This window comes from Typopeltis vanoorti, chromosome 11 (genome assembly GCF_054136105.1).
Source record: "Typopeltis vanoorti isolate ZY-2024b chromosome 11, IOZ_Tvanoo_1.0, whole genome shotgun sequence".
NCBI classification, from domain to species: Eukaryota; Metazoa; Arthropoda; class Arachnida; order Uropygi; family Thelyphonidae; genus Typopeltis; species Typopeltis vanoorti.
The window spans coordinates 83,324,489-83,338,810 of NC_143559.1; the positions used below are offsets into that span (position 1 = coordinate 83,324,489).

General features: G+C 34.9%; 1 protein-coding gene across 6 annotated transcripts in view; it reads left to right on the forward strand.

The window, feature by feature from the left end:
* LOC150101808 (adenosylhomocysteinase-like 1) overlaps positions 1-14,322 on the forward strand; it is a 328,595-nt gene that overhangs the window by 109,897 nt on the left and 204,376 nt on the right. For all 6 annotated transcript variants that reach the window (XM_090400531.1, XM_090400532.1, XM_090400535.1 and 3 more), the window contains one exon: positions 11,808-11,954. In XM_090400531.1, coding sequence (XP_090256657.1) covers positions 11,808-11,954 — 147 coding nt within the window. The remainder of the gene's footprint in view (positions 1-11,807; positions 11,955-14,322) is intronic.

Below are 14,322 nucleotides of genomic sequence, written 5' to 3' on the forward strand. Positions count from 1 at the left end.
AAAAAATTCCTTTTCTCTCCTTAACATGGCAGTAATGTGCTATAAGGTTTGCTCCTTTCATGTATAAAATTAAAAAAAAAAAAAAGTGGAACTTTTCATCATGGTAATTTCCTTATTGAAATATATGAGGATATGCAGGTTTATCACATCTGCTAAGTGTAATAAGAACCAGACATAATTAACGTCTTTTTTTTTTTTTTTATCCAGAAAGATAAAAATGTTTATTTTTTTAAGCGTTACATCAATAGAACATGTCAATTATGATCTATGAACCAATGTTTGGATAGTACGTATACATATTCTTTCACTAGGATGGTAATGGAAGGAACTTATAGTATCTGACGTCTTTTTCTTGTTTAATGAAGAGTATAATCTATCTGGTTGTTTTTAGGCATAGGTGTTAGCATTTTTTTCTTTTGAAAACTTGTTTTTTAAGTCTGCAAAACTAAATGACTAAAGAAAACATGCAATTAATAGATATAATATGCTTCTCATTTCCTTAATGTTCTTGGCTGCAATTGCATACCGGTTCCAGTTCCAAACCTATAACCAACAGTGCTCTGTGGGCAAGTGGTCAGGGAGAAAGAAAGAATCTGTTATTGTGTTTCTTGAAGTGTTAGAAATTTCATTCAGTGGGTATGATACAGGTAAGTCTCTTCCAAAGAACTGAAGATGGAATGAATGAAGGGGATGAGAAGTTGGTTCAGTAAATTTAAAGTCAAATTGTGTATGGATGCTGCTGTTTTTTTCATTATTTATTTCGTATCCAAACCCAAGTGGTACAGTAATAAATGATTGGTACAACATTATTTACAACTAATTAGGATATATTACAAATGAGAACAGCTTAAATTTAATATGTAAATTAAAAGGGAATGATAGGTAAAATATAAAAAGAATGGAAACTATATATAAGTTATATACAGTAAATATAGCCAAATATTCCTCCGGTATCTTGTGCAATCAACTGCTCTTTCTGTTCAAGATGTAAGGTCCTCTTTGGTGCAAGGTGACTAAAGGGGAAATAAAGGTGTTCTATGGACTGGGTTGTCCCACACCCACAGATATCAGGTCCAGTGAGGAAGTCCAATTGATGAAATTTTGTTTGCTATGTCCTATTGTTTGTAGTCTGAGACTTTTCCAAATGTTCCAGTCCAAGTGGGCACCAGGTAGAAGATGTTTGGCTATTGGAACACCAGTATTACTCTCACGGTACAGTGTACACTATTGTTGAAGCCTTGTCTCTAGAGGGTTTTTTGGGTGGTTCAACAGTTGCTGGAATGTCGAGATCTTAGCCTTTGGGCACTGGAATCTGGCCAAATAGTAGGTGATGCTCATCATTCATTTATCTGCTTCTTTTGTCAACTGAGAATGCATATCTTCGTGTTGAAGGGGCTGCAATACTGGCCATGGTATACAGGTCTCTTAATGGTGTTGGTTCCAGGCATCCTGTTATTAAGTGGCAACTCTTATTCAATGCTGGGTCAAGTTTTTCAGTATGGCAGGATCTGTCCCATACAGGGCAGGCATATTCAGCAGGTGAATAGCAAAGGGCCAAGGCAGAAGATCTCGGTGTACTAGAGTCTGCACCCCATTTGGAGGAAGTAAGCTTTCTTAGTATATTGTTTCTTGCATTAACTTTTACCTTCATTTTTTCTGTGTCATTTTATGTGAAAGAGTGAGATCGAGAGTCGCACCAAGGTAGACTGGGTTCCAGGAATATTCTATATGGAATCCTTCCCAAGAAATCTGTAGCTTCTTGTTGGTTTCCTTATTGTTAAGGTGGAAAAGACCAGTTTGGGTTTTCAAGGGGGGGGGGCTTGGTTTAATTGATTATAATATCTGATTAGACTTTATATTGCTATAATATGTGGTTAGACTATTTAAGGCAAGTGATAGGGTAGTTTCAATGGACTTGAAATTATTTGATTGAGTGGCTAGGTCATCAGCATAGATAAAATTTCTAGTTCCTGGAAATATGGGCAGATCATTGACATAAATGTTCAAAAGTAATAGTGATAACACACCTCCCTTGGGGAGGCCGTTTTTCGGGTGGGTGACACTTCCTGCCCCCCCCGGTCCACAAAAAGGCATCTGTCTTCCAAGAGTGATTGAATCAGGAGGACAAGGCAATAGTCTCCAGTTTTTCCATATATTTTCTTTCTGAGTGCGAGATGGTTTATGGTATCTTATGCTGCAGTTCGGTCTACAAAGACTGCTCCTGTGGCTAGTTTTTGCTCATAACCATTTTCCATATGTTGAGTGAGATTGAGAATTTGTGATGTACAGGATTTGCTTGGTCTAAACCAGCCTACTCAGTAATAAGATGAGGTTTGATTAGGGATTGAAGTCTATTCAAAATTTATCATTTGTAGAGTTTAAAGAGGTTGCCGAGTAGAGATATAGGTCTGTAATTTTTTGCTTTGTTTTTTTCATGATTAGAGAAGAATGAAGGAATCATGGTGACAGTTCAGTGAAGCAGTGTCCATGACAATAGCTATATAAAATATATATAATGCAGAGCATCTATCCAAAAATAACAGATGGATAAGTGGATTCTCCCTCTTCCAGATATAGTTGAGCCTTTTTAAGGAAGATTTGGGTACGCCAGCCTAAATGTGAGCACAGTGTTCTAAAGATTGGACAGATATGAGATTTATACTGGTAGCAGTTGTACAGCAGAGAAGTAATAAATAACAAAAAGCAGATTACTTGCAGATATATTTTTATTAGTATAAAACTTAGTATCAAGGGCATCTTCAGTATAACTTTCAAATCAAACAATGAGAACAGAAACCAGAGTTTGAAGAGGTGGTTATGAATGGGGAAGTGAGTGGTATGAGTACAGAAAATGAGAGAATGGGTGAGCAGGGAAACAGGGAGGATCAGGGTGGACAGGGGTACACAGCATGAGAAAGGTGGATGCTCCAAGAGGAGATGAGCATGTGTAGGCAGGAAAGGAATGGGATGACCAGGGATCAAGAGGAAACAGTTGGAATTGAAAAGGGTTTTAAAATGAAGCAGAAAGGGAAATGGCCCCAGTTGAGCATGGAGAGATCACATCAAGTGAGTGGTAGTATCAGTGAAACTAGCTGTAGATCCAGAAATGAACTATTGTGTTTGTATATAAATGCTAAAGTATAAGAAACAAGGCAGATGAAATGGTTGCACTAATTGTGTCTGTTCACCCAAATATTGTTGGAATAAGTGAGACATGGTTGGAAGAAGATGACATCCTGACAGGAATAGAGATGGAAGGGTATGATATGTTTCGTGAGGACAGAAGGGGTAAAAAGGGAGGGGGAGTGCTATTGATGATAGAGAACGAGTTATGTCCATACAAGGTAGAGATGCAAGAGGGAAATAGTGCCAGTGGTTTTGAGGCAGTATGGTGTGAGATACAGGTGAATGGAATCAAATACTTGGTGGGATGTTGTTATAGACCAGGTAATGTGGATGGTGGTGATAATGAAATGTACAATCAAATTAGCCAAGTAAATAAGAAAAGGGTGATCATTATGGCTGATTTTAATTATGGCAATATAGACTGGAATGATGAGATAGCAACTGGAAGTAAAGAAAATGAGTTGAGTTTTTGAGGGATAACTACCTCAGACAGTATGTAACAGAGGGCACACAAGGATTGAGGTGCTTGGATTTGGTCATCTCATCAGAGGATGTAATTATAAATGAGGTATCAAATCATCCACCAATTGGTGAGAGTGACCATGAGGTGATTACCTGGGTGGTTGCCAGCAGTGCACGAACCTCTGTGAGAAAATGGTATATGTGGAACTATAAGGGGGATGATTATGAAGAGCTCAGGAGACAGCTTGCAGGTGTAGCATGGAACGAGGAGTTAGCTGGAAAAGAGATCAATGCAGCTTGGGGGATTTTCAAAAACTGTTGAGTAGATTCAATGTCTAAATGTATTCCAAGGGTGAGAAGGTTAAATAAGGTGGGTGTGAGATGGATGAATAAAGAGATTAAGCATGCAATACAGAGAAAAAGGGCATTGTGGAGGCAGCATAAGAGAAGTGGAAATAACCAATTCCATGAGGTCTACAAAGACCAAGCAAAGAAGGTGACTTGGTTGGCTAATGAAGCCAAAAAGAATCCTAAGGAGTTCTTTTGATATCTAGCTAGCAAATGAAAGAATGATTATGGAAGGATAACATTGATTGGAGAAAATGGTATAAAGACAGCTGATGCAGAATGTGTGGTGGAGATACTTAATGAGCAGTTCATAAAGATCTTTCAATCTTGTGAATGTGACTTCATGGAGAGATTGAGAGGAGTTGATGATGGGGAGGAGAGACTGACTGTAGGTAAGCAAAAGGTGTATGGGGAGTTCAGTAAACTAGATGTTAATAAGACTGTGGGACTTGATAATATATCACCATGTATTCTGAAAGAATGTGCCAGGGAGTTGACACCTGCCTTGACATATTTTTTTAATGAGTCTTGCACTTTGTCAAGTTCCTAAGGAGTGGAAGGAAGACAAGATTGTGCCACTTCATAAAGGAGGTGATCGAACTCAAGCATCAAACTATAGGCCTATCTGTGTGTCAGGTGTTGTGGTTAAGTTGTTGGAGAAGCTTGTGAGAACTAGGATCCAGAATTGGGTTGATAACAATGGTATTATCTTTGATGGACAGCATGGATTTGGTAAAAGACGGTTATGTTTTAGTTATCTACTTGCTTATTACAATAAAGTGACTGCTTCCTTGGACAGAGGAAAAGGATACACAGTAATATACTTGGATTTCGCAAAGGCTTTTGATAGAGTACCTCATGATAGGTTGACAATCAAACTAGAGCAGATGGGGGTTGGATATTAGAGTGGTGCATCGGATTGGAGACTGGCTATCTGATAGGTATCAACAAGTTGTGTATGGGGGAGCGATATCCAGGAAAAGGAAAGTCACTACTGGAGTGCCTCAGGGGTCTGTTTTAGGGCCATTACTATTTAACTTGTATATTAATGATATTGGCGAAGATTTGGATGGAGATATTCAGTTGTTTGCAGATGATGCAAAGTTGGATTGAACCATGAAGTGTAGTGAAGATGTTGTGGCCTTACAGGAAAACTTGAATAGATTGAGTGATTGGGCACGGAAATGGGGATGCGAGTTCAATGTTGCAAAATGTAAGGTTTTAAAATTTGGAAAACAAAGATGGGATGCAGAATTTATGCTTGGTGAGAATATATTGTTGGAGGTAGAGGAAATAAGAGATCTGGGGATGATAGTGGATAAGGATCTAAAATTTAGGGGACACATTGCCAAAATTGTGAAGACAACACAAAGGCTTCTGGGAATGATGCGGAGCACACTCACTTGTAGGAATAGGGAGATTCTTGTTCCGTTGTATAAGGCTTTGATTAGGCCACACATGGACTATTGTGCCGAGATTTGGTCACCAGGTTTTCAGAAGGATGGAGAGATATTGGAAAGGAGACTCCAAAGGAGACTGACTAAGGTAGTTTCTGTCCTCCTGAATGTAGAGTATGAGAAAAGATTGAGAAGATGCAACTTGCAGAGTCTGGTGGACAGGAGGAAGAGGAGAGATATGATAGAGACCTACAAGTTATTAAGGGGTTGTTATAGGATCAATGCTGGAGAGGTTCTACAGAAAATAGTGGGAGAACCAGAGGTCATCCCTGGAAACTGTATAAAGAGGGTGTGAGTAGGGGAGTGAGAGACAGGTTTTTTTCGTGCAGAGTTGTGAATGATTGGAATGCCTTGCCTGAGAATATGGTGTCTGCAAGCAGTTTGGATGTGTTTAAAGCATGGTATGATGAGCTGTGTGTGTGATAAAAGGACCTCCCAGATGAGTCTTTGACTCAATGAGTTCTTGGGATGGTAATAATAATATTCAAAAATGCCACGTGCGAACTGCATGTACATCTTCAGTATGACTTTCAAATCAAACAACAAGAACAGAAACCAGTATATTCATAAATGTCACATGTGAACTGCATGTACATGATGTGGAGTGATCTAATTATATTAAGGTTCTAGTAAAATAAGATTTAATAACAAATAAAAAATAATTAAATATTAAAAGTATAAAAAATAAAGTTGAATTAATTCTGGAATTTGTGAACTGCTTTCCATAAGAGATAATTTAAGTCCATAGTTTCTATTTAGATTCAGTCAGTGTAGGAAGATCTCGCAACTCTTTGTATAGACGTTCCAGGAGATTATTACTTTTATGGTGTTCCTTAATTTTCTTCCAAAGAATGGGATGTCTGGTGGTGATGTCGTGTTCTGCAAGTCCCAATTGCTCTGGCTCGTGGAATTTAACATGGTCTCAGTGTTTGTCATGATGCATGGCTGATGATCTACCTGTTTAGCCAAAATAAAATATGATAATCCATATTGGCTGTGCATCGTGATGAGCATTTAAACTATATTAAGCTCTGTGTGACAGTGCAATCAGGACTTGCAGAGCATGCTGTCACCACCATCAGAAATCACGTTCTTTGGAAACAAAATTACAGTTTGCCATAAAAGTAATGATCTTTGGAGTGTATACAAAGGGAGTTGTTGAGACCTTCTTGCATCAACCAAATCTAAATATAAACAATGGACTTTTATCTCTTATGAGATGGTTAATTCTGTAATTTGCAAAGAACTATTTGTTATTTTTATATTTTTAATATTTAATTACTTTTTATTTGCTATTAAATCTTTTAATGTTATTTTTACTGGAAGCTTAATATAATTAAATCATGATACTCTACATCATGTACATGCAGTTTGCATTTGCCATTGTTGAATATACCAGTTTCTGATCTTGTTGTTTAATTTAGAAGTTTTTAATTTAAATTTGATACTAGGGCAAAATATGTATACTAATAAAACTGTATACTTAAATAATCAGTTTTATTTTATTTATTAATCATCATGTCTTACATTCTAATGCATCAAGTTATTTGAGAGAAGTAATGTTTTGAATGAAAAACAAAGTTTGACAGTACCAAGTTTTTGATACTGTCAAACCTGTATCAAGGTCTAATTATATTTATTATATTTAGACTATGGATATGATGTGTTTGCCATGATAAGCTAGATGTGACAAACTCAAGAAGAGAAAATTGCTCTTGGCTGGAGATTGGAACCTTATCAAAGTAAGGAGGAGTGCAACAAGAGTTTTCTATAACAAGACTGGAGTGGAGTGACATTCACAAAACTGTTGTGAGCAAATCTGTGGTCATACATTACATGAATGACCAGAGAGGAAACTGGCAGTCCCATTGTAAAGGGGCAAGAGGGAGACCATAAGATAGTAGCTAGCCTGGCAAGAAGGCTTTGATGCAAGACTCAAATGCCTTGGAAATAGCAATAAACTACTTGAGTTTCTCCAAACTCTTCCATTGCTCGTGTCCAGTGGCAGGTAAGATTAGCTAGATTTGCCATCAAATGAGAGTTGCAGAATCCACGTTGATATCACTAGTAAGATAATGGATCCGCAGGCACTGAAAAGGTTGACTATTTGATGACCTGAATTATTTTCAAGAGTACTAAAGTTAGGGTGATGGAAAGATAGTTTGACAGCTGACTTATCTCTCTTTTTAGGGGCATGCAAAATTAATGCTTGCTTTTATTCTGTTGGGTACATGACAGATAAGTATTACAGCTGGTTCACGGACAATTCATTGCAGGGAAAATTTCATCTTGGGGGAAAATTCGAGTGGAATTTGCGCTGGGAAAATTCATCATGGAAAAAATTTGTTGAAAGCATTATATGCTAGAAAATTCAAATGATATTGCATTGATACCAATATATGAAAAATAAATGCAGTGCAAGATAAATTTCACAATACTTTTTTATGTATTATTTGTTTAGATTTTAATTAGATTTTCATAATATTTTTATTCTTATACAATGCAAGTAATATATTATTGATTGGTGAGTTTACTAATTTCTGTTTCATCTTAAAAAGTTGTAAATATATTTTATTACTTAAATACTGCAGATTTTGCTGATGAAATGTTTAATATTTACAAAACTGGAATAGGTATAAGGAGAAAGGGATACTTATCTCTGGACCGTTTGTTATATTGCTGTGCACTTAGACACCCATCCAGATGTGATACTCATATATATGAGGGTGGTCTGAAAAGTTCTCAGCCTAACAATGAAAAAACAAATTTATAATTTCTCAATTATTTTTATTTTTCAATATAATCTCCCTTAAGACTAATACATATATTCCAGCGATGATCCAGTGCTGTTATCCTATCCCTGTAGTGGTTCTCAGTAAGATCTGCAAAATATCCCTCTAAAGCTGCAATCACCTTAGATTCAAAGAAAAACACTGACCAGCAAGGAAGATTTTTAGTTTGGGGAAGAGATAGTGGGCAGGTGCATTGTCCTGATGAAAGATGATATTTTTCTTTTGCAAACTGGGTTTTTCTCACTAATTTTTCATCTAGTCTCGTTAAAAGATCGGAATAATATTCCCTGGTTATTGTTTTACCCTTTTTGAGATAATAAACAAAATGCCTTTAGCATCCCAAAACACCAATGCCATGACCTTTCCTGCTGATGGAACCAACTTTGTCTTCTTTGGCACTGAACAACTGACTTCTCTCCACTGTTTTGGCTGCTGTTTGGATTCTGGTGTGTAATGGTGAATCCAAGTCTCATCCATAGTAATAAATCAATGCACAAAATCAGTTTTATTCTTGTTAAAACGCTCCAAGCACTGTTCAGAGATTTTCATGCGAGTGCATTTTTGATCTGCTGTGAGCAAGTGTGGCACCCATCTTGTGCAAAGCTTTTTCATTTGCAATTCTTCATGCAAAATATATCCTACACATTCTTTTGAAATGTCTATAGTCTCAGCAATTTCATGCACTTTAACTCGCTGGTCATCCAATACAATAATTTCTGATGTTGTTACACTTTTTGGAAGTCCTCCACGTGGATCATCTTCAACGCTGGTATGGCCACATTTAAATTCGGCAGCCCATTTCTTAATTGTCGAAAACAAAGGAGAAGAGTAACCATAAACTTTTATGAACTTCGAATGAATTTCTTTTGCCTTTAAACCTTCTTTTACAAAGAATTTTTTAACTGCACGATACTTAATTTTATCCATTTCAAGGGATACAGATAACTTTTGCTTCAGACAGGTGTATAAAACAAACTACTTGATAGAATGACTTGAAATTTCACATGGATGCTTATGACAGATGTACCAACTTAGAAAAAAAATGTGCTGATAGTGTTTCAATTTATGTTCGAGGTTGAGAACGTTTTATACCACCCTCGTATAATTGAAAGATTATTATTTGACACCTCCAGGTAGTCGAAATACTCATCAGGGGAAGGCACCTGGTCTAGAACTCCATCTTCAAGATTCAGTCACCAACTGACTGCAACTACACAAACGCCATCTACTTCCGATCATCACTTGTATTTCCACAGACGATCACAAATATCTATGTCCACAGCGGGATTTGAACTCTCAGCATTTTGGCTGGAGAGCAGATACGCTATCCACTCGGCCAACCAAGCTGGCTTTTTCTTTTTTTTTTTTTTGTCTTAAATTTTTTTTAAAATATTTCTTAAATTTACTTATTTCTAAAAAATATATTTTTAAAATATTTCTTATATGGGAAATTTTTTTTTTCACATATATCTGCGATGAATAACTTCATATTGAATAAAAATTTTCAAAAAGCTAAATATCGAAATATTAAATAATATAAAATATTTCTTAAATTTTTTAAAAATATTTTTTTCTTATATGGGGAATTTTTTTTTTTTCACATATATCCGCAATAAATTTTCACGCGATGAACTGTCCAGATACGATAACAGCTTATATAGGCAACACAAGGATGAGTTAATTCTTGAGCACAAGTTTTTAGCACAGTTGGAGGAATATCATCTGGATGAGGGGACTTATTAGTATCAAATGAAGACTATCGAGGATTTTTCTGATAAGCTTCTGGTGAAAGATCAGAGTATCCATGCTATGAACAGTTCTTGGCATAGTGGCTGAAGATATCGCTTGAGAATTGGAGGAAATACTACCACTAAGAAGGCTGCCATATCTTTAGATGTTACTGTGGAACCATCAGAATGTGAAAGGCAGAAACAAGGACTTTTACCCAAACAGCTTTAGTAAGGGACCAAAAGATACTTGAGAGAACATATCAATTTCCTGATATGTTCCCTCAAGAAGATGTAAACAGTACTACACATTTAAGTTTAAATTATTGCTGATATCCTCTCAACAGTTTTTCTCCAAATCAGTCTGACTTGTCACTGTAGTATTGTCATATCTTATATTCTGTTTTATGAATCATTTCTGACTGCATCAATCCACTCAGATTAACTCTGCATTCTTGAATGCTAACAATGTCTAGTTCTTTCTTAATATCTTCATTTTTAATATAATTCTGCCATTGATGCCCTCTATTCGGTTCCTTCATTTTTCTCAAAACAACTCTCACATATGATTTCCATTCTTTGATCAACTTTAATTTATTTCTAATCCGGCTCGCAGATCCATAAGTCAAAATTGGTTGAACTCTGTCTTGTATACTACTAGTTTAGTGTTTTGGCTAATTTCTCTCTTAATTTCCCCATAAAAATTGACTCGATGGGCTACCTAACATTCTGTTGTCTATTTTCATATTAATTTACCATCTTCACTAAAAATTGTACCTAAATAGCTGAAATATTTTACTACTTGTGTAGCTTCTCCATTGAGATTGCAGTTTAAGTTTTTATATTTTAGTTAAGCACTAAAAGTTGTTAGAAATTAGGTTATTTATGAGTGCAGGCTCCCTGTTACATGACATATTTTGTGATATAAAATGCTGATAGAATGATTTTGTAAGTTAACATTGTTTGAATAAATTCATTCTTTGACTTAAAGATGATCATGTATATGAAATGTTAAATTTTTTATATACAACAATTTAATATCAAAGTTAAAATGTGTGAAGAAATGCCAAAACTATTAGAATTTTATAAAGTTTGGATTACAAAGCTAAGTAACAGATCAACACAAGATATTAAAAAACAGTTTTTGATTGTTAATTAGCTGAATTTTAATTTAGAATTTGCAGTTTTACATTATATGTTATGCCGATTTTGTGATAAGCTCTGTTAGTTTTGTTATCTGAAGAATGCAGCCTGCTAAGCACAATAGTCATTTTTTATGACATTATTCATAGCATTTATATCAGGAGATAAATATTGAAATGTAATATTGTGTTCTTGATAATTTCATGTCAGATCAGATATCTTAATGTCTTACCAAAAAATTGTTATACATTCTCATCAGCAGGTTAAGTATATATCTAGAATTCTAAAAGAAATAAAAATTAATGTTCTTGACAAGATAGTCATTAATTGTTCAAAATCTTTTATATTTTGCATACATTTTCCTCTTGCTCTTTAGAATAAGGAAAGTGAATTAAGAAATGGATTTTTGAAAGATCTTTCCCTTAATACTGTTGCTTAGTAAAATTGCTTTTTTGCTGCTTCGTGAGTAATATTTAATATCCATAAGCATATTTTAATTACATTTTAATAGTTACTTTTATTTGTTTTCATTTTACTACATTACATGGGACTAGAAACAGAAAATAGGAATTTCCTTTGTTAAATCAGTAGCAAAGCAGCAATGTATTTTTGTTATATTTGAGTATGCTAATTAAGCTGAATTATGAGTATTTTCTGCTGTTTCATTTAAATAACATTTTATATATGTTCAACAAATGGGAAGGAAATTGTTGGATGTGAAATAATATTGCTTTATATTCTTAATATGTCAGCTTCATACACCGATACCAGCTCAGATGAAGAAGGAGTATCTCCTAGAGAAAAGACACAGAAGTCTTCTAGTGGTTTTGAAGACTTCTGCATTAAGAACATTGCACAAGCAGCATTTGGAAGACGAGAAATTGAGATAGCAGAACAGGGTGAGTGTCCTAATTTTTAAAATTTCCATCTTAACTGATTTGTATGTGTAAGATTTATTCATTATACAAAATAGTAGTGATGATTAATTGCAGTAATTTTGAGCTTGATAAATTGTGCAGTGTTTGTAAAGGATTCATACTAGAAGTTAATTAAATATGTCAAATATAGTAAGTGGACTATTATTTGACTCCCACTTCAAAATCTGAGTTTGGACTAATTTTTAATAGCTATCTTATGGGAATGCACTTCCATTCAGTACACATGTACCTGTTTGGGATATTTTGTAGGCTTAAAAAAAATATATTTGTATGTATTAACATGTGTATATATAAATATTTAGTATAATATATAGTTATTGCAAATGATCTTAATGCTTTGAGTCATAAAAAAACAAGTGCACGGGGAAAAAAGGAATGAATAATGTAAACTGTAAACGATAGGGGAAGGAGGGATAGAGAAAGTAAGTGATAGGAATTTAGCAGTTAGAAAGGGATTTATGAGATTGAAGGGGAAAAAAAATAGTGGGTGCTTATGCTTTCTTGCAACAGGCAGAATATGGGTTGGGTAGAGAGAGGAGGGGGGGGGGGAACCTGAGAAATGGAAGTTAGAAGAGAATAAGAAAGGAAAAAATAGTCAAAACTTGGTTATAATGAGCAAAAAGACACTGACAAAATTTTCTTGTTATAACCATTATAACAAGAACATTTTGGGACTGCACTAATATACCTCCAAAAAATTAAGAGGTATATCAGTGATGAGTTCAATTTATCTCTTATTTTTATTTAATTGTCAATAATTTGACAAAAAAAAATTAAAAAAAACAAGAGCAGTATTAGAGAGGAAAAATAATATAATTACATGCATAGATATTATTTGTACAATGTGCTTGTATAAACTACAACACACTTAATAATAAACATGATTTCAATTAGTCTTGAGACTAATGTGTTGACTATCTGTTGAGAATCCAGCACTTGTGTAGTGAATCATCGAAGTAATGTTTCATTGACATTAGTAAGCTTGCACTTTCTAAATTGTGATAATTGCAGATATGTAAACATCTTTATTTTTCCACAATTTTCAATACTGTTGAAGAGGATGTAGAAAAAATTTTACACACTTCAACATTTTTCACACCACATTCTAACTTGCAAAGAATTTTGACTTGCAGACCAAGAGATACTTTCTTTTAGTAGACATGTTTCCGAAGAGGTTCATTTTTAACGGACTTAACAATTGCGGCAGTGTTTGGGTAAAGTGAGGGAGGAGGGCTGGAGGCTAGACACTGGAGAGGTAGGTAGAGTGAGGATGGTTGATAAGGGCAAGATTAGGTTATAAACTAGCCCATAATCTGATGCAGGTGGTCATAAAAGCTAAGTCACTCCTTTCATTTTTTTCTCTTCCATGAATTGGGTCTTCCAAGAACTACATGAGAAATTAAGATTGTTTGCATAGTTACCATGGATGTACTGTACAAATTTTGTACTGTATATCCATGTAGTACACTCATTATAAAAGTGAGCTACTGTATCGAAATATGCCTAAACTAAAATCATTGACTTTTTGCTCAGTACAGCCATGATCTTGTTATTTCTGTGTTCATTACAACAAAGTTCAAAAGTTTGAAAAATGGAATGATGTGTTCATTTCATAATTAGGAGTGTTCTTGTCATGCAAGTGACAAAATCGATTTTTTTTTTTTTGGAAGCAATGATTTTGGTCAAGATGAGATATCAATGATTCGTGCAAAGTAGGAAGATGATTATTGGATTGTTCTCATAGTACAATAGGAATGCATTGAGAAGAATGAGCATGATAGCACATTAGCCAGTCTACTGGTTATGTAGAATGAATAGGTTCCAGTTTGTAGATAAGGACTAATATATGAAAGATTGCTTTTATTTCACTGGTTCTAGAATTAGGTTATAAAGAGAAACTATTAGCCAGTGAGAGAATTAGAGGCAAAAACATAACATGTATTCACATTTTGTTGAGATGAAGAAATGTGAAAATGAAACAGAAATCTCAAAAGAAGAAATGAGCAGGTGGAGGAAGGAAATGAAATTTATACAGCTACTGAAATATAATTATTTAAAACAGCACACAATTGAACAGTGCCTATGGTATGGTGCTCAATCTGGTGATAAATCTGAGGATTTGCCTGGAAGTAAGGTAGCTAGTTTGCCTCCTGGTCCAAGTTATCATCCATTCTTAATCTGCAGAGTAACTGAACATGAAAATTTTCCTTTAGGAAGGGACATTGGTGAAACTGCAGAGCTGGTGATTATGACAAACTTCGAAAGTCTCTTGGAGCAGTAATGTGCCATCATAAACTGCAAGGAAAAAAACTGCATTTGACAGAATGAC